Source organism: Sapajus apella, unplaced genomic scaffold (assembly GCF_009761245.1).
Source record: "Sapajus apella isolate SASKATOON/1434 unplaced genomic scaffold, GSC_monkey_1.0 scaffold65, whole genome shotgun sequence".
NCBI lineage: Eukaryota > Metazoa > Chordata > Mammalia > Primates > Cebidae > Sapajus > Sapajus apella.
In genome coordinates, this window is record NW_022437005.1 from 1 (window position 1) to 27442 (window position 27442).

Below are 27442 nucleotides of genomic sequence, written 5' to 3' on the forward strand. Positions count from 1 at the left end.
AAAGGTAACCATTTGTTTTAGTTTCAACGATCTGGCAAAAAGATAGCCTGTTGCTCTTCTTCTGGAAAAGCCTGATTGGTAAGATTCCTTTAAGGACTCAGCCCCAAAGAGCTTTATCCCATCCCCTCACAGACTGAAAACTAAAGCTTGCAGAGACCTCTGAAGGAAAACCTGTCCCGAGCTCTGTCACCTCACACCCATGGCTAACCCTGGAGGTGGTACTGTTTGCAATGGGAAACTTCACAATCACAAGGAACAGAGCAATGGCTCACAACACAGAAACTGCACAAAGAATGGGATAGTGAAAGAAGCCCAGGTAAGAATCACTCTCCCCCACTCTTCTCTGAATTACTTGAACGTTTCAGTATTTCTTTGTGAAGACATTTGGGGCTGTCCTAATTTAAAGTTCCACTTATGAAGTGTTTTTAGGTGTTTTGACTGTGATTCTGCTAATAGAAAGCGCTTGGCTGCCAAAAAGTTTAGGTGTGGATTAAGGAGAAAATTTCTTCTGTATGCAAAAGAGATTACACAGAGACACAGCTTTAGGCTCTCTAAAATAAAAATGTACGTACTGGACTTTTGTCTCAGGCATTTCGTTGGGAGGGAAGAATTATGATGGCTCCAATTCTGCATATAGTTTAGTCTAAGAGACCTGCTACAACCATCATGCTTCAGAAGAAAAAGAGGAAGTGAAAGCACATTTTGCTGACATTATGTGGTGGAGATGGCATTCTTCCCAGCTCCATGAGAAGTGCATCTCTGTTTGAAAGGCGAGTTATTATTGGTGTTTAATGGAGCATTGTTATAGCTTACTACTTGATTTGAGGCCACAGTAGTTCTTTGAAATGTGACGTCACAGACAGTCTTTTCCAAAACACTTAAGAAAGCATGGCTCATTGTGACACACTGCACTCAGAAAACAGAACAGCATCTTTGAAACAGACTTGTAAATATTTTCCAACTTGACACTTTTTTTTTTGCTCCTGTTGCAGCAGGATGTTTACAGAGTATACTAGGCAGAAGGAACTCAAAGAAAGTCATCAGCTTATTTTAAGAGAGAGCCTGGGTCTGCTAGGTCCTTCTGTAAGGCAATTCCCCACTGCCCACAGGACACCCCATGTCACTCTGCTCTGAGCAGCAGTGGTGAGCTCAACTGCCTCAGAAGCAAGCCCAAGTAGTCAAACAGGTAGCCTCCTGTTGGGAAAGAGAAGTGGCACTGGGAGCCCCATGCAATCTTCTATCATTTGATCATCCAGAGAGCCGGTATCCACCCACAGGAAAGGCAGATTGTTCTAAGATCACAGAACAGGTGGGTCTGGCTGGGGCCAGTCCTCCACTCAGTGAATTACATTCATGTGTGCAACTGGAAGAGGCTAAAGAAGCTCTGGAGCCTGAGTTGTGTGTAAACAGGCTGTGGTCCCCAAAAGCATTCCCCTCTTAACAGAAGGCATTGTCCGACCGTGGGAAGCGTCTATCAGAAACCTCAGAACTCAGAATTGGCCTGTCCCAGCTAAGGATCTGAAACCTGGAGCAATGTGAAAAGAAGGTGCTTAACTCTTGTCAGTTGTGTGAAGGAAACTGCAGTAATATCCACCCCTTATGCATCACTAATTGTCCGTTCAGGCCACTATTCAAAATGGTCCTTGCCTCTGGAATGCCTGTAACTCACAGGTTATTCACCTACTCATCCTTTTGATTATTCTAACCCTGAGGGATACCTGGGAAGAGATGCCTTCCTAACTTTTCTTCCTTTTATTTATTTTATCTTGGTTTAATAATCACATTGTAAGTATGAGATTAGAAGTTTAGACAGTTACAACCACTCCTGAGTAACGATAAAACCCTGGATTCTAAAGGTTCATTATGAAGTGCAGCTGCAAGACTGTAACTATCCTTGGACACTGTGGCTTCCCTAAGAGTAGTTGAAAATATCAGCGCTGCTGTTGCCTTTCTGAAGGGCCATCCAGAGCCCGTTGGCTCAGACATACTTAGGTGTCACTAAGCTACAACTGGCCTTCATTAAGAGCCCCCAATTATGGCTTAAAAAATATTATTCAAAAAACCAAAAAACTTGGCTGAGATCATAGTGTAATAGGGCAAACAAGAGCTTATTTTCTCCTCCATGATGGTAATAAAGTTGTCTTTGCTCTCATGTTCCTTGGCCACTAGTTTTGATCCTTGGGGCCCTTTAAAAAACTAGGTCTGGAATAAAAGCCTTGCCTGTTGATAGAAGCAGTCTGCAAAGGCTTACGGAATCCTAGGCTGCTGGTCTCCCAGACACGCTCTGCCTGGCTTAAGGTCCTCTGGTGCAGCATCTAAGATCCTGTCAGCCCCTCCAAAGATCCTCACACCCTTTCTCTTCCCACTTATTTGCTACCACACAACGACATGGTTATCTCTTTTATATCAGGGGACCCTACAAGATTCTGTTGACAAAGCGTTCCCTGGCAGAACAAACAATATGAAAATTAGTATTAGGCAGTACTCAGGAGTCCTCCTTCCCTCTGGTCCAATGTAGTCTGCCATCTCTGCTCCAGCATGCCGGCTTGCTGCCCCAGTCTCAAGGCTGGCAAGGACCAGAGCCTTTCCATTCTAGAAACCTTCTAGATTTCCTTTCTGGAGAATTTATGGAGATTGACTATTTTTCCCTTTTTTTTTCTTTAAATTTCACATGCCTGGAGCATAAAAAAAATTGGTTTTCATCACTGAGTCCGTTTACTTGTTTATTCCTACCATGGCCTCCTCCCTTTTCCTTCTAACAGAACACTATTGTACCAGCGGATTTGTTCTCCCTCGTCATGAGCATAACTACACTACAGACAGATGGGTGCTTAATGTCTTCATCTATAAATTTGATATTTCTTATAATTTTTATTGAATTAAAAAATTTTCTCATGAATAGGAATTTCCTATTCCCTATTTAATACTATATAATTACTTGCAACTATTATCCACGCTATTGCTTTTTAATTCCCAGCAATCATTTCTTACCTGGCCATAAACTTTTATTAGGAAAACCAAATCCGAGGAAAGTAGACCTTTTGTCTCCATTGCATTTTCCCAGAAATAGTTTCTTAAGAGGATGGGGTCTGCATTTACTTCTAGTAAACTAAACCTGCAGGATGAAAAAAAAATTGTAAAGTTTTCCCTAATCATTCCTTTCCTAGAAACAAAAATGTTTGGGGATTAGAGTTACTCTAATTCAAGGTTTATTGAGTTTTTGACCTGCATGTTGTCATATTACCAGGTATAGATAATGAGCCCTAACAGGTTGTTGCTTTTTTTTTCACCAATATTTATTAAGCATCTGTTATTCCTAAGACATATAAAGAAAAATAAGAAGTTTATAATTTGTTAGGAGAAAGCTTATCTCAACATTAAAATAAGAACATCAAAGTTAAATGCTTGTGCAAGGACAAGAGCTGTCATAAAGAAGACATAACTTGAGGACAAATGAGTGGTATAGATATTAGTACTAGAAGTTGGAAAAGAGCAAAAATCATAATGAATATCAAAGTTCTGTTATGTATCAGGAAGGACTAAGCACTTGACGTAGACATCTCCTGTACCTTCACGACAGCCCCATGAAGTGGTAGTATCCTGCCCATTATACAAATTAGGAAAGATAAATCACCAGGGAACTTCTGCAGAATTACAATCAGCATGGCCAGGATTTGAACCCAAATCCACGTTGTTCCAAAGCCAGTTCCTTTCTCAGTACATTCTAGGAAATCACAGGTTGGGGTAGTCAGTGACAGCTTCTCAGAGCAGGGAAGACTCAAATTGAACCTTGAGACATTATAATGGTAGATAACACAAAGAGCTTATTCCTGGGGACCAAATGAGGAAAAGACAGGAAGGGAACCCCGGAGATGAATGTAGCAGTTGCTAGCAAAGGGCATAAGAAAGGTCATGAAGCACACCAGGAAGCTGTGAGGCACAACAGGTCATATGACTTTTGAGAAACTTCTCTCAATTCAGTGAGGCTTCATTGCAGACAATGAGAGGCAGTGCTGTGCCTGAGGTGGTGCTCAGCAGATACTGGAAGAAGAGAAAGGATTAATCCACATTATGGAAATTATTTCCAGTTTTAGAACCATTTAAGCTGAACTTCTGTTCTCCCCACATTTCTATATCCTCTTGAAGCCTGCAACATCCTGGTACAGCTGCTCTTCTGCTGTGACATAAACTTCTAGAGAATGAGGGCCATGGCTGATTGGTAGTTTAATTGTGAACAGTGGCAGCTGCTGATAGCCATGTTAAGTACCAGTGTCTGTAGGGCTCACCTAGGCTAACCCCTGATTGAAATAGGGTCAATATTCTCACCAATTACTAGAAGAATTCATAAACTAAAAGTTTTGGAAATCTCTTTCAACTACTCTGAATCTTCATTTTACTCTTGCCTTTGGTATTCATTTTCTAATGTCTTTGTTTCTTGGCTCCTATTTCCTTAAAAAAAATCCCCAGGGTGACAAGGCTTCTCTATGAACTCCTTGAGGAATCCTCATTTTTTCAGGGGTTCATCATTTGTAAAGCATTCTTGTGTGTCAGGTGCTGCAGTCATTAAGATGAAAATATTCTCCCTCCATTTATAAATAGCTCACAGTCTAAGTGAGAAAGAAACACAAGCAATTAGAGTATTTAATGGTAAGTACTGTAATAAATGTTGTAGTTATCTATTCCTGTGTAAAAGCCAGCCCAAAACCCAATGGCTTGAAGCAACGACTATTGGATTGTTCATGATTCAGGCAGGGGCTGCTAGGGATTGACCTTTTCTACTCCACATGGTGTTTGCTGTGGATCAACTTGTCTGAGCATCCAACATAGCCCCATTCGCATGTCCCAGACCTTGGTACTAGCTGTTGTCCAAATAACCTTGTGTCTACATCACCAGGACACCCTCTGCATGTGGTTTCATTATTCTGCAGAGTAGTCCAGGTTTTTTTACAAGATGACTGGCTTCTAAGAGAGTAAAAATAGAAACTATAAGACCTCTTTTATGTCCTAGGGACATCTCTGCTACATTCTGTAGTCAAAGCCAGTCATAGTACAGCTAAGATGCAAGGGGAGGAGAAACACATGCTACTTTTTAATGAGAGGAGCTGCAAAGTCACATTGAAAAAGGTTGTAGGGAATTAGAGAGATTATTGTGACCATCTTTGGAAATAGTCTACCACAATGGAAATATATGGACCTTGCATGGGAACACAGAAAAATGTGTATCTGACCTAGTCTGGGAAGACAACTTGCTTCAGAGAGACATTTGACTCAAGTCTCAAAAGCAGAGTAGTCAGACGTAAAAGCATGGAAAGGCATTCCAGCAGAGGGTAAGGCTGTTAGAAGGATATAAAATATCAGAGCATTATGTCTTTGGGCAATGAAAGATGAATTCATGGTAGGAAGTTCGGATGTTTAATGGTGAGAACCAGGTGGGAAAAGATTATAAAATGACTTTGTCTTAGTTTACATTTCCCAAGAAACAGACCCAGAGATAAAGATTTGAGTGCAAGAAATGTATTAGGAAGGTGAACCAGGAAGCACAGAGGAAAAATAGTGAAGTGAGGCACAGAAGGGAAGGAAGCTGATACATTCATGAACAAGTTATCATTGTTAGCAACTGGGACTGAGACTTGGGGACATCTGGGAGATGTTGTACCACCTGTCTCAAAGCTGTCTAAATAAAACAAACAAACAAACAAACAAAAGGATAAATATCAACCAATTCTATCAGTTAAGAGATGCTCAGCACTTGTAGCCTTTCCACACATGGGCTGAGCACACTCTGATAGCAGAGAAAGCCCTCAAGTTGAGCTACAGGTGCTTGCAGTAAGAAATCACCAGAATGGAAGAAGGTCTGGATGCACCAAGAGTGTTTTTATAGCCATTTATACGTGCAAGTGATGGAGGTTTGAGAAGAGAATTAGCATGATTAGATATGATTTCTCCCAAACTCTGTAAGCTTTATTTATGGTGACTTTTAGAGCATGGTTTATGAAATAACCCTGACTTAATGGGCTAATCATCATAGAAGACAGGATTATGCTGATAAGCAACATAAACAGAGCTTACCCACTGTGCTTGGCAAAGGAGAAAAGGGATGTATAGAAGGTAAATATTATCGCCATAATTTGCTCTCTTTGCATTCAAGCGAGATGAAAAAGCAGAAACCATAAACAGCTTGGCAAATTTAAACTATATAAAAAAATATAAAACTTTATATGGTAAAGATATCATAAAGGGTAATAGGTAATGCATAAAAGTCAATTGGAAAATGTAACTGAAGCAAAAACTCCTTTACAAGAGCACCAGAAACACGAAGGAACTGGAAATAGATTTAAGTAAAGTGAAAATCAATTGGCAGCATGAAAATGCTACTGAGGGACATGAAAGGAAACTGAAAGTAAGTGGAAGTGCATACAACACATGTAGAGGAAGGCTCAGCATGAAAAATGTGTTAATTCTGGTTAACACATAAGTTCCTATATAAGTCCAATAAATAAATCAACATAATTTTTGAGCCAGACAAATAACTTTGAAGCTTATGTGGAAAATTAATAAGCAAGAATAATTGAATAGACCATGATAAATAATGAGAATGAGGGCTAAGCACTCAACCAACTAGCAATCATGTTACACAGGAAAAGAATTAGAATGGTTTTATATTAGTATATAAACAGATAAATATTATAGGTAATTGTTAATCTATTAAAGTACTAGAAAATATCAATTTTTAAATAATGCTTACATGGGAACAGTCTTTATAACTATGATATAATACCCAGGAGCCATAAAATAGGAGGTCAACAATTTGACTACAAAAAACTCAAATATTTGTTTCTGCATGGCAAAAACAAAACAAAAATAACACTGTGAAATAACCAAAAGGCAAATTACAGACCAGGAAAATATTTACAATTTATATCAAAATGCAATTTTCTTATTATGTAAATAACTTTTAGAAATAAATACCAAAAAAAAGCCCAAACACCAAAGAGAAAAGAATGAACAAAAGCTATGATAAGGGAAGTACAATTTGAAATACAAAACGCAAGGAGTAAGGAAAGCAAGAGAAAGAAGGGAAGAGAAGTTAGGAACCGAAGAAAAGGAATATGCTACAATCAGCTTCCATGAGAAGAGAGAGAAAAGTCCCTGTTCTCAGTTTGTGTACATAAAGTGCAAAATCAAGTTGAAACTTAGTTTGAATAATCTAGTTATTGTGATCAGTTTAATAATAATGGTAAAGCTAATAAGTCAATTGTTGGTGGGTGCTACATGTCAGGTCCTTCTATGTAATTTGCTTCATTTAATTATTCTAGCAGTACTGCAAAGTGGGTGTTATTGGCCACTTTCATATAGATAAGGAAACTGATTCTCTGGAAACTTCCCCAATGTCACACAACTAGAACAAAACGGGGACATAAACTCTAGACTACCCACCTTATCCCAACTTCTTCAACAACCGTCTGAGACCCCATGATGTTATCTGCTTTCCACGAAAATAGGCTAGAGACCTTTATTTAACAACTGAACCAGTTGTTACAACCAGTTGAAGAAAATACCAGTTGTCTAAGCTATCAATAATATATTTTTAAAAAGAAAGGTGTTTATGCTTTCACTGTGACTAGAAATATTGATAGATATTAAGCTCCAATATCTAATGCATGTTAGCCTATAGTTAAATCTTTGGGAGGTAATCAAGAATATAATAATTACAATAATCTTTAATATTTCTTGAGTTCTTCAAAGTGCCAGGCATTCTCAGTGCTTTATGTTAATCATCTCACGCTATTCCTATGAGGTATTATTTTCAGACCCATTTTATAGATGAGGAAACAGAAAGCTTTAGTAACTCAACCAAAGTCACCAGCTTATAAGTATCAAAACCAGGTTTGGAAACCAAGTTTATCTAATCCTAGAGCTTAAGTTCTTATCCTTTAGTCCACACTTCCCCTTAAACACAAGATAATGTTAGGCATGGAATTCATAACCACTTCCACAGAGAAAGGGTCAGTGGACTCAGCCTTAAAGGGCAGAGACAGTGTGAGTTAAAAGAATGGTGAGTTGGCCGGGCGTGGTGGCTCAAGCCTGTAATCCCAGCACTTTGGGAGGCCAAGGCGGTTGGATCACGAGGTCAAGAGATCGAGACCATCCTGGTCAAAATGGTGAAACCCCGTCTCTACTAAAAAATACAAAAAATCAGCTGGGCATGGTGGCGCGTGCCTGTAATCGCAGCTACTTAGGAGGCTGAGGCAGGAGGATTGCCTGAACCCAGGAGGCGGAGGTTGCAGTGAGCCGAGATCGCGCCATTGCACTCCAGCCTGGGTAACAAGAGCGAAAATCCGACTAAAAAAAAAAAGAATGGTGAGTTGTTTTGTTTTCTTGATTTTTCATTCTTAATAAAAATTTTAGCTTATCACAAATGATGCCAAACTGTCACATATCTGAGTTTTCAATATGCAGTATTATTCACTCACAGACACACCACATTAGTGAACCAGTACCCCAACGCCTCACTTTGAACAACTCTAAGCTAAAGAAAATTGACCTCATGTGACTGAGTCATGTGGACTCAGACTTAGCCCCAGTGGGAGCTTGAGAGATAGTCTGGCTTTCAGGAGCTTTTTTAAAGAGTACATGGCCTCCCTGAATAGAAACTTTACTTAGTACAATATTTTCTGGCAATACTGATATCTTAGACATGATGCAATAGATTAAGTGTGTCCAACATGTGACCTGCAGGCTGCACGTGGCCCAGGACAGCTTTGAATGTGGACCAACACAGATTAATAAACTTTCTTAAAACATTATTAGATATTTTTTGTGATTTGTTTTTCTCATCAGCTGTCATTAGTGTTAATGCATTTTATGCGTGGCTCAAGACAATTCTTATTCCAATGTGGCCCTGGAAAGCCAAAAGATTGATCACCACTGCAGTAGATGAAAGACAGTTACAAATTCTTTGGGGCATTTTCCATTGAGAGGTAGAATCTAATTCTAATCCACTTAAACCTGGGCTAGACCTAATGACTTACTTGTACAAAAATGTGATGGAAGGGACATTCTGAGACTCCTGAGAGTCAGTTACAAGAAACTTTGTAGCTTGAACCCAGTCTTCTTAGAGCACCCATTCTTGGAATCCAGCCACCATGCTTTGAGGAAGCCCAAGCAGCCCAAGAAGAAGCTCAAGGAGAGAAATCAAGTATCCTTGTTCTGTTTCTAGCTACAATGTAGCACCAACTTCTAAACTGTGCAAGTGAGGTATCTTGGAAGTGAATCCTCCAGCCCCAGGGTATGTTTCCTCCAATTAATACTGCATGGATCATAGACAAGCTGTGTCTGTTGGGCTTTAATCCATCATGGCTTCTTGAGCAAATAAATGATGTTTTAAGTTTGCTGGTAGTTTATTAAGCAGCAATAGAAACTGAACACATGAATATTACATTTCCTTAAAATGCCTAGAAAACTCATTCTGTAATCTCTTCTCAGAACCATTTTCAATACTTTTTACATTTACATTTAAAGAGTTTGCTTTGACCACACATTTGCTATTAATCATTGGCAAAGATGCATTTTCATAAGCTATAAACTTCTGTTTTGTTTGGCATAGGACCGTATGCTTAAGCCTTTAACCAGCGTTGAGTGTCTGGCTGTAAAAGCCAAACACAATGAACCCAAATATCACCAATGCAAAAACACACTCATTTGAAATTTGCCAAATCTGAAGTGTATTATTAACCCTTAGGAGGTCTGTAATTTATTGCATTGTCTATGAAGAAAGAGTTGACTCAATAAAGTGTGTGTGTGTTCAGGTGTTTCATTGGTTTAATTAACATATTTTAAATATATTTAATATCTATCAATTAAAAATTAATTTTATCTATTTATTAAAGCTTCCTGGCAAAATTTTCTCTCACTGTTGAGGTAAATTGACACTAACTTAATTACTTGCAAGAAATTAACTATGCTGACTTTGAAACACACTTAATGTTTTTACTAAGTATGGCTACCTTTGTCTCAGTTGGCATGTACTAATGTAGTTTTACTGGAATGCTAAAGTATAACAATCTATAAATTTACAACAGAAAGATTACTGCCACCATATGTGAAACAGAAACCTTTTCCAGGTAATTTGGAATTCAGATGAGATATTTGGGAAGAAAAACACTACAAGCATAGCTCAGAAAAATACTCAAAATTATTCTCCACAATCTACTTTATCTATCACAGTGCTATCTGAATCCTGCTGTCCTGAAGAGTTTTGACACACTGAAGATCATCTGAGTACGGCAGAGGCTGAGACTGAAAATGCCTAGAGGAGCTAGCAGGGCCTTGTGTAGGACTGTAGGAAGTAGTAAGAATGGGTTTAACTGAGTAAAGCCTGGTGTTTCCATGAGAGAGAACAGACTCCATCTTGATAGATTTTCCAATTAAAAAAAAAGCTGGAAATCCAAATTGAGGAAGAGGTCTCATGATTACTAAGCGTTGGCATCTAATTTTTAAAAATTCAAATCATGTGGAGCGGTGGCTTTAGCTTTTTTTTTTTTGAGACGGAGTTTCACTCATGTTACCCAGGCTGGAGTGCAATGGCACGATCTCGGCTCACCGCAACCTCCGCCCCCTGGGTTCAGGCAATTCTCCTGCCTCAGCCTCCTTAGTAGCTGGGATTACAGGCACGCATCACCATGCCCAGCTAATTTTTTGTATTTTTAGTAGAGACGGGGTTTCACCATGTTGACCAGGATGGTCTCGATCTCTTGACCTCGTGATCCACCCGCCTCAGCCTCCCAAAGTGCCGGGATTACAGGCTTGAGCCACCGCGCCCGGCCATGTGGATTTTTAAAAAACACTGCTAATAAACACCAATCTGTAACCTCTAAACTACAGGCAAACAGAGTGTGGGAAATAGACTAAGAAGTACTAAGTAGAGTGCTATTTTCTCACTTGTTTAGAAAAAATGGCTCAGAGAATTTGGCTCAGTCTATTTAATTTACTTTATATATTTAAAAAGTGATAGAGGAGTCTTCCATCTTAACTTCTCAGAGTTGATATATTAACAATTACCCACTCTACAGGTTTGAGGAACTCTTATGGCTGACTACATTTACTAGATTTCCTTGACTAACCCGAATCTAAAATACTAAGTCCCAGAGTGTTCATCAAAGTGTTAGAGACCTGGTGATATTTATTGACCAAACCCCATCTCTCAGATTTCATAGGCAGTGGCAAACAAACCTTCATTAGGTGATGTATTTATAAAGTCTGGTAATCATGATTGTTCTCTAAATCTGGTCTAATTGGACCTTCGAAAGTTGCCCAGGGAAAAGGCTATGTGCAAGTCTTGATATTCTCTTATCTATGAGTTATACCCAGCTCTTATTTGTCTTGTGGTTGTGAGTCTTTTGGACTTTAAGAATTCCTTTAGAAGCTGATAGATACTTTCTTTTTTTTTTTTTTCGTTATTATTATTGTACTTTAAGCTCTGGGGCTCTCGGGTACATGCCCAGAATGTGCAGGTTTGTTATGTAAGCATACACGTCCCATGGTGGTTTGCTGTACCCATCAACCCGTCATCTACATTAAGTATTTCTCCTAATGCTATCCCTCCCCTAGCCCCTGACCCCACAACAGGCCCCAGTGTGTGATGTTCCCCTCCCTGTGTCCATGTGTTCTCATTGTTTAACTCCCACTTATGAGTGAGAACATGCAGTGTTCGGTTTTCTCTTCCTGTGTTAGTTTGCCGAGAATGATGGTTTCCAGCTTCATTCATGTCCCTGAAAAGGACATTAACTCATCCTCTTTTATGGCTGCATAGTATTTCATGGTATATATGTGCCACATTTTCTTTATCTAGTCTATCATTCATGGGCATTTGGGTTGGTTCCAAGTCTTTGCTATTGTAAACAGTGCCACAATAAACACATGTGTGCAGGTGTCTTTATAGCAGCATGATTTATCATCCTTTGGGCATATACCCAGTAACGGGATTTCTGGGTCAAATGGAATTTCTATTTCTAGGTCCTTGAGGAATCACCACACTGTCTTCCACAATGGTTGAACTAACTTACACTCCCGCTAACAGTGTAAAAGTGTTCCTATTTCTCCACATCCTCTCCAACATCTGTTGTTTCCTGAGTTTTTAATGATTGCCATTCAAACTGGCATGAGATGGTATCTCAGTGTGGTTTTGATTTGCATTTTTCTAATGACCAGTGATGATGAGCTTTTTTTCATAAGTTTCATAAGTTTGTTGGCTGCATAAATGTCTTCTTTTGAGAAGAGTCTGTTCATATCTTTCACCCACTTTTTAATGGGGCTGTTTTTTTCTTGTAAATTTGTTTAAGTTATTTGTAGATTCTGGATATCAGCCCTTGTCAGATGGATAGATTGCAAACATTGTCTCCCATTCTTTAGTTGCACGTTCACTCTACTGACAGTTTCTTTTGCTATGCAGAAGCTCTTTAGTTTAATTAGATATCGTTTGTCAATTTTGGCTTTTGTTGCCATTCCTTTTGGTGTTTTAGTTTTGAAGTCTTTGCCCATGCCGACGTCCTAAATGGTATTTCCTAGGTTTTCTTCAAGGGTATTTATGGTTTTAGGACTTATGGGTAAGTATTTACCATTTTAATTTTTTATAAGGTATAAGGAAGAGATCCAGTTTCAGCTTTCTGCATATGGCTATCCAGTTTTCCCAACACTCTTTATTAAATAGGAAATCCTTTCCCCCTTGCTTGTTTTTGTCAGGTTTGTCAAAGATCAGATGGTTGTAGATGTGTGACATTATTTCTGAGGCCTCTGTTCTGTTCCATTGGTCTATATCTCTGTTTTGGTACCAGTACCATGCTGTTTTGATTACTGTAGCCTTGTAGTATAGTTTGAAGTCAGATAGCATGATGCCTATAGCTTTGTTCTTTTTGCTTAGGACTGTCTTGGCTATGCAGGCTCTTTTTTGGTTCCATATGAACTTTAGTTTTTTCTAATTCTGTGAAGAAAGTCAATGGTAGCTTGATGGGGATAGCATCGAATCTATAGATTACTTTGGGCAGTATGGCCATTTTCAAATATTGAGTCTTCCTATCCATGAGCATGGAACGTTTTTTTCATTTGTTTGTGTCCTCTCTTATTTCCTTGAGCAGAGGTTTGTAGTTCTCCTTGAAGAAGCCCTTCACATCTCTTGTATGTTGTACTCCTAGGTATTTTATTCTCTTTGTAGAAATTGTGAATGAGGATTCACTCATGATCTGGCTCTCTATTATTGGTGTATAGAAATGCTTGTGATTTCTGCACATTGATTTTGTATCCTGAGACTGCTGAAGTTGCTTATCAGCTTAAGAAGATTTGGGGCTGAGACAATAGGGTTTTCTAAATATATCTTCATGTCATCTGTAAACAGAGACAATCTGACTTCCTCTCTTCCTCTTTGAATACCTTTATTTCTTTCTCTTACCTGATTTCCCTGGCCAGAATTTCCAATACTATGTTGAATAGGAATAGTGAGAGAGGACATCTTTGTCTTGTGCTAGTTTTCAAAGGGAATGCTTCCAGTTTTTGCCCATTCAGTATGATATTGGCTGTGGGTTTGTCATAAATAGCTCTTATTATTTTGAGATACATTCCATCAATACCTAGTTTATTGAGAGTTTTTAGCATAAAGGGGCGTTGAATTTTATCAAAGAACTTTTCTGCATCTATTGAGATAATCATGTGGTTTTTGTCATTGGTTCTGTTTATGTGATGGATTACGTTTATTGATTTGCATATGTTGAACCAGCTTTGCATCCCAGGGATGAAGCAGACTTGATCATGGTGGATAAACTTTTTGATGTGCTACTGGATTCAGTTTGCCAGTATTTTATTGAGGATTTTCACATCGATGTTCATCAGGGATATTGGCCTGAAATTTTCTTTTTTTGTTGTGTCTCTGCTAGGTTTTGGTATCAGGATGATGCTGACCTCATAAAATGAGTTAGGGAGACATCCCTCTTTTTTTATTGTTTAGAATAGTTTCAGAAGGAATGATACCAGCTCCTCTTTCTACCTCTGGTAGAATTCGGCTGTGAATCCATCTGGTCCTGGACTTCTTTTGGTTGGTAGCCTATTAATTACTTCCTCAGTTTCAGAACTTGATATTGGTCTATTCAGGGTTTCGACTTATTCCTGGTTTAGGCATGGAAGGTTGTATGTGCCCAGGAATTTATCCATTTCTTCTAGATTTTCTAGTTAACTTGCATAGAGGTGTTTATAGTATTCTCTGATGGTAGCTTGTATTTCTGTGGGATCAGTGGTGATATCCCCTTTATCATTTTTATTGTGTATATTTTATTCTTCTCTCTTTTCTTTTTTATCAGTCTGAGAAGCTGATACTTCATAATGAAAATTACTAAGTCCATAACTGCAAATTTTTTATGTAGAGTATGTAGGTATTCCCTGACTTCCTCAGATCCCCAGACTATGAACTTTGGCTCTGAAATGTTGTTATAAAAATAGGCTATTTCTGCACTTACAATTCAACTAGAAAAATCAGCAAATAAACTATTCTAAAGAAGGCAAGGTAAAGGATTCACAAATTGATCCACCAAAAAAGAGAAAATCACACATAACACAAAATGATTCAGGCAGCAAGCCCCATGTATGTTAAACGTTAATTTAAAAATTGTATTACATGGTGGGTGTGGCTCATGTCTACAATTCTAAATCTTTGGGAGGTCAAGGAAGGAGGCCTTGAGCCTCAGTTGAGGCCAGAAATTTGAGGCCAGCCTGGGAAATATGGCAAGATCCCATATCTAAAAAATAAAAATAAAAATTAGCTGGGCATGGTGGCATGTACCTGTAGTCCTAGCTACCCTGGGAGGTTAAAGTGGGAGGATCACTTGAACCCAGGATTCAAGGTTACAGTGAGCTGCAATTGCCCCACTGCACTCCAGCCTGGGCAACAGAGTGAGACCTTTCTCTATATTTTGTCATTTATTTTAAAAGTTTGCATTCTATTACATATGAATATTTCTTTTTCTGTAAAACTATTTTTATGTATTCTTTTAAAACTTTGAAAAAAACTGAACTCCCCAGAAATATGTTTATGTGCTAGCTTTTCATACTCCAGCACCCCTTAGGATGTCCCAGGAAAATGTGAACCCCTTAAGGAGGAATGATAGTAGAGAAACCACTAGCTTTGATATCAGATAGAACTGGATTTGAATCCCAGTTCTGTTACTTACTAATTGGGCCATATTGGGCAGGTAACTTATGTCTCTGATCCATTCTTTATGAATCTATGGTAAAGAATAAATGAGATAGCATATGTAAGACTCCCAGTAAATATTAGGCCTACAGTAGATACTCAATAAATGATTATTATCTGTTAACATTAGTCGGCAGTCACCTCTTTCTTCTCTACTACCATTATAAGACCAATCAGTATGATGCCCAGTATGTAGTAGGTGCTCAATAAATGATAATTATAAACCCTTGAAATCCTTCATCCAGTAATGATTTCTCAATCTTCATTTTACTTTACCTGTCTGCAGCATTTGTGAAAAAATAATCACTCTCTTTCTTAAAGCACATTCTTCTCTTTACTTCCAGGGTATAACACTCTTGATTTTCCTCTTTATTACTAACTTTTCCTTTGCATTTTTGATTTCTGGTTCCTATTCCTCTCTTCGACCTTTAAACAATGGAATGACCCAAGCCTCAGTCTATGCATCTCCATTCTTTTCTAACTGCCTATCTCTCATGAAGATCTGATCTTGTCTCATCATGATATATAGATTAGACAGATGATAGATATAGATAAGTAGATAGATGGGTAAAATAGGCATTTCCAACTGCCTACTTTATGTATATAGATATATAAATGTACATATATAAATAGGCATTTTTGACTGCCCACTTGATCTTTCCACTTGGATAATTAAAAGACATATGAAACTTAATATGTACCAAACTGCGCTCCTGATGTTTCCCACTCTCCAAAACTATTTCCCATACAGTCTTTCCCATCTCTATACATGTCAACCCTATCCTTCTTGTGGCTCAAGCCATAAACCTTGGTGCCATTCGTGACTTTTCTCCTTTAATCTAGTCTACATTCTATCTTTCAGTAAAACATGAGCCTGCCTTCACAGCACATCCAGAATCTGACCACTTCTCACCTTTCCCTCAGCAACTCCCTGGTCTTAGCCACCGTTATCTCTCACCTAAAATACTGTAGGAGCTCCATCTGTTTTCTCTGTGTTCCACTATCTATTGCTGCATAACAATCCAGCCCAACACATAGTGGCATAAAACTATGATTTTATTATGCTCATAGATTCTGCTGGTCAGGAATTCAGAAAATGTACAGCGAGGACAGCTCTCCCCTGCTCCATGGTGTCTAGGGCCTCAGCTGGGATGACTCAGGTGGCAGGACTGGAGAAGCTGGGCCAGGAGGGTCCACTTTCCAGATTGCATCCCCACTCTCACACCTGGCACCTGGGCTGGGAAGGCCAAAGGATGGAACAAGCTGGGACTGTGGACTGGATCAATGCAGCCATAAACCACCCCACCAGGGTCAAGGGAAAGGGGCTAGCCTGTCTCTAAATGGGAAAAGTTGCAAAAAATTCATAAGCATGTTTTAAAAACCACCATGCCCTGTTTCTACCCTGCCCTCCCCTCTGCCACAATCCACTAGGCTGTTCTCAATACAGCAGCCAGTGCTCCTACTGAAATAAAATCCAAAGATGTCATTCTTCTCCCCAAATCCTTCTCATGGCTCCCATTTCACTCACAGCAAAAAACAAAATACTTGCAATGACCGTAAAGCCCCACAGCCTGGCCAGATTGTCTCTGACTCATCTCCTGCCACTTTCCCTGAGTTCGCTCTGTCCCAGCTACACACCCTCCTCGCTGTTCCTGGAGCTGGACACCCATGGCGTCCTCCCACCTGCAACACTTGCATTTGTACTTCCTCTTCCCTCATCCTGGAACTCCCATTCCCCAGACATCCACAGGGCTCACCCTTCTCCCACTTCAAGTTTTTACCCACATAGCCGCCTTCTCTTTGAGACTCAGGCTCACGATGCCTTTTAAAATTGCAAATCTCCTCACTTCCTGACCCCTTTCCTGCTTGTTTTCTTTACCTCTTAACACCATCTGCACATACACATGCAGACTCACACATATACCTACACACATAAACACACATGCATGCACACATTAATTGATCTCCTATCTGTTGCCTCAGCTTTTAGACTGTGAACTCTACCTGGGCAGGAATTCCTGTCTTGTTCACTGCTAAATCCCCAGTACTTAGACCAAAGCCTGAATGTAATAGGAACTCAATAATATTTTCAGAATGAATAAAGACAATTTTTACTAATCTCTTCTTCACAAGAACTCCCATTTCACATGCCTAGATCTCTGAGAAACTAAGAAAGCTCTGCTCATATGATCCACGGACTTCTTTGTAAACTTCTAAGAACATAACTTCTTATTAATAGATTTCCCAAACTTTGTTGAATGGCATGGCTACTAGTTACTACCATCTTTTTAAAAATCACTAAATCAGTAGATTATTTTGGGGACCAGGTAGCAACATGCTTCTGTATTGCTATCCAGATATGACAGACAGACTCCAAGCTTGGAGGTAGTGAGCATGCTTTAAGCAAGTGGAACTTTTTGAATAAAATGAAAATAGAAATATTAATTCATCCAAATCATTCCTGCTGCTTCTTAGCAGGAGATGAAATATTCCTGGATTAGAGGTAAAATGACTAATCTCCCAAGGTGTATAGGGCTGTCATTGGCTTCTAATAAAATTCTGCATTCTGAGTAGAGTGTCCAAGAAAGTAAGTACGATCTGTTTTTCCATCAATGACCCTATATATGAGATGACTTTAAAACTTTTATTTAACAAACTTTTACACTGCACTACATGTTAAGAACTTGACAAATACTAATTCAGTTGACCCTCACAACAACCATGTGAGATACTGTTATTATACTCATTTTTAGATGAGTAAATTGATTCATACAAAAGGTAAGTAAACTTGCCTGAGATCAAACATATAGTTGGCAGTGCAGTCTAGTCACAGTACCTGTCTTTTTATCACTAGACAAAATGCCCTCTCCTCCAACATTTTATTGTAAATATCTGCAAATGTATAGAAAACCTTAAATAATTCTACTATATCTACTAGCTAGATTCTATAGTTAACATTTTATGTTTGACGTCTCTTCCTATCTATCAATCCATCTGTTTTATGCATCTCAAACGAAGTGGTAGAATAAATACACTTCACTTCTAAACCCTTCAGCATGCCTATCATTAACTTCAATATTTCTCTATAGGTTTTTCTTTCTTTTGAGGTAAAACTTACATACAATGGAATGTATAAATCTGAAGAATATCATTCAGTGAATTTTGACCTATAGTGGCTTTTGATTATTCTTTGGATAAAGTTTTATACCGCAGTTTTGACTGTGGAAAGATGAACTAAAACTGTTCACTTAGAGTTTAATCTCTGCAGAAGAGAACTGGCTAATGTGTGAATCAGCATCTAATGAAATAAAGAGGGCTCACCAGAAGGCTGTCTTCTAGAGAAATTCCCCACTACACACTCATAATTCCACAGGGATAAGGAGCTAGTTTCCTTTTTGTCTTTAGTATAATCTCTCTAGCAGGAAAGGAACTTAGTTCAGTAATCTTTACAATTCCACTTCATCCCCTGTCTTCTTGAACACATGAAGAAATGAGGCTCAGCAAAGCTAAGCGACTACCTCTCCTCTAAGTTCACACCAACATGAGACCCCTGGTCTTCTGATACCAGTCCAAGATCCTTTCTGGGAAGTTGCATTTCTTGAAACCTCAATCCATTAAAGCAAAGACCAGAAATTATAATACTTTGATGATCCTTAAAATAGTGTCTGCTATTGCAAATTTCTTTAGTATCAATTTCAAAATTGATATTGTGAAACTGTGTTTGTCTCCTGTCACAAGCAAAGGCACTCCTTTCCTGTTGCCCAAAATAAGAGCCCCATGTAGAAAACTTCCTTTTCTGCATGTCACACAGATCACCATGTCAGAGAAAATAATTATTAGAGGTAATAATTGCTACCATACATGAGGACACTACATCTTCTCCCTTTTTGAAATATTGTCAGTCCTTACAATAGACTTTCAAATTTCACATATAAGGAACCAAGGTTTGAAGAAATTAGATGATCACCCACTCAGCTGGCAGGTAGTGGAAGCAGGATCTTCTGACGCCTAACATCACCACGTAACCTCACCCTATAACCCTATTACCCTAGTAACCTGAATCATTACATAAAACTTGGAAACAGGGCTTTACTTTCATACTTCCTGGGTTTGAATCCCAGTGTCACAGTGGCGTGAGCTTGCATAAGCAGTTTAATCTCTCTGTATCTGTTTTCCCACCTAGTAAATAAGGTTAATCCTAGTGCCTGCCCTAGAGGGTGGTTGTGAAAAATAGATAATGCATGCAATGCCTTAGAACAGTGCCAGGCACCCGAGGAAATTCTCCACAAATGTGCACTATTACTAATATTGACCCTTGCAAGAATCTATGTCCCTCTTTACCCCTTCTTTGGTGAAACAGTGCCAGAATATGACAAGAGGTTGCATATTGATTGGCCTGCAGAAACCTTTTTAAAAACTTTTATTTTAGGTTCAGGGGTACATATGCAGTCTTGTTATATAGGTAAACTTGTGTAACAGGGGCTTGTTGTACTTATTATTTCATCACCTAGGTATTAAGTCTAGCACCCATGAGATATTTTTCCAGATCCTATCCTTCCTCCCACCCTCCACCCTCCATTAGGCCTCAGTGTGGCCTTATTTTTTGACTTTTAATAGCTATTCCAACTAGTGTGTTCCAGTCTACCTGTCCATGCATAGTTCCCCTCTACCTGTCAATGTGTTCTAACCATTTAGCTCCCCCTTTAAGTGAGAACATATGGTATTTGTTTTTCTGTTCCCGCATTAGTTTACTAAGGATGATGACCTCCAGCTCCATCTCTGCTCCTACAAAGGACATAATCTCATTCTTTTTTATGGCTTCATAGTGTTCCATCGTGCATATGTAACACATTTTCTTTATCCAATTTGTCACTGATAAGGATTTAGGTTGATCCCATGTCTTTGCTATTGTGAATAGTGCTGCAATGAACATATGTGTGCATGTGTCTTTACGATAGAACAATTTATATTCCTTTGGGTATGTACCTGCCAATGGGATTGCTGGGCTGAGTGGTAGTTCTGTTTTTAGCTCTTTGAGGATTTGCTGTACTATCATCCACAATGGTTGAACTAATTTACACTCCCACCAACAGTGGATAAGTGTTCCCTTTTCTGTTGCAACCTTGCCAGCATCAGTTGTTTTTTGACATTTTAGTAATAGCCATGCTGACTGGTATGAGATGGTATGCCATTGTGGTTTTGATTTGCGTTTCTCTAATCAGTCATGTTGAGGTTTTTTTCATATGCTTTTTGGCCACATGGATGTCTTCTTTTGAGAAGTGTCTGTTCATGTCCTTGGCCTGAAGAAACCTTTAACACACAGTGACAGAAATATACTTGTATAAAACACCAATACATCTTCAAATAAAAACAACTGAATAGTAGAGTGTAATAATATAAAGAAATCAAGGTTAGATGTAAAGTCAAGAGTTGAAATTTGGATAACCATAGCAGATCCTGCTGGTGCCATGTCCACTTCCACTCTTGGCTGTTACCATTTCCATGTGCACAGCCTCATCTCCAGAGGCCAGTTGCCTTGCCCTTTGTCTGAGAACTTTATGTGGCACATGAGCCTGTTCTTCCCTAGTGGGCACCAGACCAAAAGTACCAGAGAATCAACACCCCCTAGAAGCAGCATTCAACCTTTGACTGATGAGAGCTGGATGATAAATATCCCAGCAGCCTCACCCTTCAAGAAAGATGACTCCTAGGTGTGTTCTACACTGTCTCCTGCAGACCCCAGTGGAAGTGAGCTCCAGCTGCCCATGCTGGTAACTGCCTTAAGAGCACACCACTCACTGGATTCCTTCCCTTTCCTGGCTCATCTCTCCTCCTCTAACAGTGCTTCCTTGGATAAACTTCCAAATAAATAGCTTGTATTTGAATCTTGTATACAGGTTTGCTTCTGGAGAACCCAAAATTAAGACAGTGATTTTTATAAAACATGGCCAATTTTTACCCCTTTAAACTTCAGCATCAACTACAATGATCGATATATCTGTACATCACTTTTCATGTCCAGGATCTCATTGTACCCTCAGTGATCTAGGAAGTGATCCAATGCTGTGAAGTACGTAGTACAAATGCTACTGACCTGTTTTAGGGTGAGAAAATGGAGCTCAGAAAAGTGAGATCAAAACCACACGGATGACAGGGACAGAGCTGGAGAATATTATAATCCCAGACATGCTGACTCTACATTCAGGAATGTCTCAAAGGGCTGGCTGCAGCAGACATTTGTCAAGCCCTTATTCAGTGCATACAACACCATCAACTTCCCCTCATAAGAACAGGTAGGAAGGAAAAAAACCAGAGCCTCCGTTCTTCAGTAATTCAACACACACACACACATACACACACACACACACACACACACACACACACAGTGTCATTTTGATTATTAAATTGCTCAGAGGAGTTTTGGGGATCAGTCTTACTAAAATTTTTCAAATCTATGTGATTCTAAAAGCCTCAAAGAATAATATTTATTTCTACCAAATATTTTTATAGCTAGACAGCAAAGTGATTTTTCATGGCACATCAGATAGCAAAATTTTCTACCAATCCCCCTTAAAAATTATTTGCCTTTGTCATCACATCTTTATGTTTTATATGATGTATATTGCTTAGAATTACCTTCTTCTGAGTCTTTGACCAGCCTCAGCTCTATTTTTAAAAACCTGACATTATGAATGCTTACTTCTAGACCAAGCAAGGGAACACAAGTCAATTCATTCCTTGGTTCCTTTGTTGAGTTTGCCCAAGGCAGTGGCACTGATGACATGGATGGAATTCTTGGGTTCTTGCAACATGACATATTTTTCAGCCACCTACTTTGACAATTAGTCCTAAGGAAACTTGGCTCCAGAACTTGTATGTTAAAATAAATTAAAATGATAATGGCAGAACGGATCTCAGATCTCAGAACACCATATTATCTGATTTTTTAAAGATCTTAGTAATAAATTTCTCAATAAGACCAGAAGTTTCTGTTCACAAAGACGAAAGCTCAGAGAGCTGATGTCTGGTGATTCAGTCCAGTGGAATCAGACTTCAGAATTTCATAGACCTGTGAGTTTTTTTTAAGTGAATTCTATTGTACCAAAGCTTTTATTCTGCCATGATTCAAAAGATCTAATAACCCCTCATCTACTAATCACTCTCATGTATAAATTCACCCTAAAAGAAATTATGGGCATGATGTCTGATTAAGAGACAGTCCCTAGAAAGATGTCCATATGTGCCTATATCTGGAAGCATAATATACTTATATATTATACATATATATCACTTTTTTATTTTACCATACATCAGTGAAAATTTTAGTACATGTCTTTAAGGTGTTATAGACTAGTATTTAGGAATTATCAGACTAACCAACAAGTAGGTCCAAGATAAGAATGGACTATTCTTCCCCACTGGTTTTGCATTTTGTCAAAATCATGATCAAAGCTAACACTTCTTTTAAAACTGAATTATTTATGCTTTGCTCTCTCATAAGAATGTGTTTCAGACCTGGAACACAGCCTTGGGACACTCACATCCTTTACTGCTGATAAAGCTATTTGGCTATTACTTTAAAATATGAGGCAACTGAGACTCAAACAGGTATAGTTACTTGCCCAATATCTCAATATGGCCTATGCAGGGCAGCACATGCCTGTGCCCTTTGCCTCTACACAACACTCCCTTACATATCACAGAACCAAAAACAAACTCCCTAGGAGCCCTTGACATTAACGCTTTTTGCCAACCCATGCAAATGATTTGGGGCACCTGGAGATATCCCACAACTGAAGTACATCTCGGGTTAGTTTGTTAGCTTATAACAGGAGGGGCTGATCTTTTCTTCAAGAAGCCATCCTTCCCATTGGTTCATTCTTAGCAAGTCAACTGAATCACGTGCCTACACACTCAGTACTGAAGTACTCAGAAATAAAAGCCCTCCACATGGTGACCTGAGAAAATAATTCAATGGTTGAATTAAACAAGTCACAGACATCAGTTTGCTTTTGTTAAGTGTAATGTCAATCTTTATATTCCAGTCAGATGACTCATGCTTTTCACCCATTCATTTCTTTGGGCTCAGGAGCTATGATGGCTAAAATGTGCCTGGTTATAAAAGCTAGTTGATTCAGGAGAACAGGTAGTCAAGATCAGTCTTGCTTTGGGAGAAGTTACATTTTTCCTATATTATATGGCACCTGATAAAAATTAATCAGATAATTATGATCATGGATATTATTAGACTTTTTAGAAGCAAATGAATAAATTGTTGTGGTGCCATTTTCTTAGCGAATTAGCTGTTTGGAGACTTATTTTTCATGGAAGCAAAAGGCTTTCATGAAAAGTAAGATAACATGTGCTGCTTTCAGTGCAAACAAAAGATTTCAGCCAGGGAATCTGTATATTTCAACTAAGTGTAATCTGTAAGAATACATTTTGTCTTCAAAGGAAAGCAAAAGATTATATGGGGTGACAGGCAGGACAGCAAACAGAATAGGTATGTACAGCCACACACCAATTCCTAACAAACACTCAGAGAAGGGAACAGCCACTGAATTCTTGGCAAGTTTCTCTTTTTCTAGGTCGGAGGGCTTTCTACTTCTACATGTGGCTGAATAGTGGTCCCTGTTTGGTCTAACAGCAAGGGACAGGAAGTTTTGGGTGGGACCTAGTAGCCCAGCAAGGACGTGCAAGAAGAAATTGTATTATTTTGATTCAAAGAGAAAAACTGTGGTTTGTAATCCAAGTTCAGTCCACTGAGCTCAGCCAAATGACTGTCAGAACCACATTGCATGTGCCTCCAGGAGCCCCACCCTCATAATAGCTCATCCATGAGTCACTGGCGGTCCCTACTGTGAAGAAATACCACAGGGCACACCACACTGTGATGTCAAAACACACCTCTGTTGTTGGTTCATTCCTGTGCGATTTAGGCAACTGTCCTTCTAAATTTTGGTCAGAGTCAATATTCCAGAACCAACTGAGTTAGTTGGCCTCATTAAGTTTTCTTCTACCATGAATATAGAAGATATTTTAAAATGACTAATCACAAATCACTGTGAATCACTGAATATGAGGGCTCCCTGGAGATCTGTTTACCACATCATCTTCCAATGGCACTTTCAAGAACCATGCCTAATCAGGCTACCATGTGTTTAAACTCATCAGTGGCTTCCTGTGTTAAGATCAAGGCTGCAATCCTTAACACAATTTACCAGCCCTGCATCACCTCCCCAGCCTATTCATTCTTATATTTGTTTCTTCATTCATTAAATGTTTTTTGGACCCTTGTTACATGTCAGACACTGTTCCAGGAACTGGGGTACTACTAGCAATGGACAAAGTAGATGGAGGTCCTCCTCCTGGCACTGACAGTCAGCCATGCCTTTCCCTCACTATCCATGAGCTACCCTTACCCCACACCCTCCTTGCCATTCCTCAAGCACTTCCTTCTGCCTGGAAGACTTTTTGCTCCTGGTAAACTCCTACTAATTCTTCAGATTTTATTTTAAACTTCATTTTCTTTGGGTAGGACATTTTTCTGAACTAGATCAGATCCTATTTTGTAATGACTCCACAGCACTTATCATTTCCCTTTCTGTAAGTATTGTTCATCTGTATTTCCTTCCAGACCAAGGGTTGGCAGCCTTTTTCTGTAAAGAGATAAACAGTAAATATTTTCAGCTCTGTAAGCCATTCAGTCTCTGTTACAACTACCCCACTCTGCCATTGTAGCACAAATGCAGCCATAGACACTACATAAACAAATGGATATAGCTGTGTTCCAATAAAAATTTATTATAAAATCAGGCTGTGTACCAGAGTTGGCCTGTGGGCCATAATTTACCAAATTCTGAACAATAAAACTTCCTACGGTTATGTAAATGCTCTATAAATGTCCTGTCCGGTAAGGTAGCCACCAACTACATGGGATTATTGAGCACTTGAAATGTGGCTAGTGCAATTGAAAATCTAAATCTCTAAACTTACTTAATTTTAACTATTTTATGTTTAAATGTAACTAGTTACATATAGCTAGTGACAACTGTATTGAACAGCACAGGTCTAAACCATGAGAGCAGGTCCTCTGTCACTCTTGCTCATACCACGTCACCTGAGCCTAGCACAGTAGCTGGTATAGGGTAGGTGCTCAATATATATGGAATGAATGTATGAACAGATATATAAATATGAAATAAATTATCAAACTCCTTTTTCACCACTGCTATGGCACTTGATTAGACTTCTTGCTCTCTAGTCTTGAAAGGTTCTATTTTTGTTCTATTATGCACATTGTAACTCTCCACTAGCCCATGACCTCCACGAGGGTGGATGCTGTAAGAGAGACTACCCAAGTGATCTTTCCCATACCCAACACAGGTACATGCACATGGAAGTCAACCTTTGCACAGTGTTTGCAGCTACTAGTATTCACCAGAGATGGAAAAAGACTTAAGTCCCATGGCTACTCTATTTCTGAAATGTGTTCCAGTTTGCCGTGTCTCAAAGATCTAACTTTTATGTTTCTTTCTGGCTTCAACCCTGGTATGTGGATTTGAGAGAATCAACTAAGTCCTGTCTTTTCCTGCTTTATAACCTTAGGCAAGTTGCTTAATGTCCCTGTGTCTCTCTTATTAAGTGAAGATAATTCTAATTCTATTACAGTGATCCACCACTTACTTCTTTGGAATAGCACGTAAATAAATAAGAGCATGTCCATAAAAGCTTTTGAGCACTTTAAAGATAAGCATTGTTCTCACATGGCATATTATAATTGGTCAAGAAGGTGGTAGTTATTCTCAGAGACATTAACCCAGTGGTGCATTGTTTTCTTTGATTTATCAGAATAACTTAATAAAAGCTCAGTGTTCCTCAAGTGAGCCAGCCAGTTATAAACAAGATCAGAATAATGCAACCATTGCAGGATAGTGAAGGATAGCCACTTAGCTCTAAGGCTGAATTAAGTCCAATTGACTTAGAGCCTCCACCCTAGCTGCCATTCCAAGTGAGACCCAGTTTACACAGATTTCTGCCCTGCATTTTTCCTGCAGTTCTGATAGGGGAACATCCCAATGAAAGCACACCTTTCTTTTACCGCTACCTGAAAGACAAAGTCTGGCTTACCCTGCTATTAAAGGCTTTCCATTATTCAATTCCAGTGGACTCTATACAGCTTATCACCAAGTGTATAACATTCAAGGTCCAGCCAGAGGCCCATGCAAGGCCCTATTATTTCCACTCACCAATGGGTGCTCACACTGGTTCTCCTAGCCTCCTACTGCCCACTGGTAAGGTCTTTACCGCCTCTCCCAACTTTTCCAGTATTGGCTCTCCCTCATTCACTCATTTCCTCAGCAGGTATTCACTCAACACTCTGCTGGGGACTAAATTTAGGCCCCTCCATGCAATCCTGCCTTTTGTGGGAATCCTTCATCCTTCACTCACCACTCTGGCTGCACCCTGCTGAAGCCTTGGCTCTCCTCAAATCCTCCCAGGCTTGTCTGCTGACTTCTCAGGTGATGAATGGGAAACTCAAGATGATGGGAAATTAAACTAATCTCTTATGAACTGCCCCGGTTAATCAAAAGAAAGAAAGGGTTGGAGTAGCTAATATAGGAAAACATGACCCCTCAAAAGTTCCATATTTGTAACTTGTCACTCTCTTTGACTTCTGGGGTCAGTGAAGCCTAATACTTACAAAGTCATGCTCAATAATTCAAGAATTAAGACTTGAGTCTTCTGACTTAAGTCTTATGACTTAAACTCCCTCAGACCTTGATTTGAATTTTGATCAGACCAGGCGTTTCCTAATACAGATGTTTCCTTGAGGAGGTAACTCGGTTCTCAGACTTCTACCGAACACTTCTAAGCAAAGGTTAGAAAGGAAAGAATTTTAACAACATTCGTATAGTATGTATGTAGTAAGGTAATACTAGGTGTGATAATATATAAGCTACCAAATCCCAATGACATAACCCATCAGAAATTTATTTCTATTCGTAATAAATCTCATTGGTAGTGATAAGAAGTAGGGTTGGGAGGTGGTAAGGACTCTGTTCCACACATTTGTTCAGAAAACCAGGCTAACAAAAGTTCTGGAATCTTTAACGTGTAGCTTCCAAGGTCATCTTAGACATCAACATTCAGATGGCGACAGGGGAAAGAGGCTTTTATGAGCTAGGCATAACACACTTTGCTTCT

At 39.1% G+C, this 27442-nt stretch overlaps 1 protein-coding gene across 1 annotated transcript in view; it reads left to right on the plus strand.

The window, feature by feature from the left end:
• The window catches only part of SPTLC3 (serine palmitoyltransferase long chain base subunit 3), a 152559-nt gene continuing 125117 nt past the window's right edge, over positions 1-27442 (plus strand). The window contains exon 1 of the mRNA XM_032248009.1: positions 1-316. Coding sequence (XP_032103900.1) covers positions 200-316 — 117 coding nt within the window. The 5' untranslated portion in view covers positions 1-199. The remainder of the gene's footprint in view (positions 317-27442) is intronic.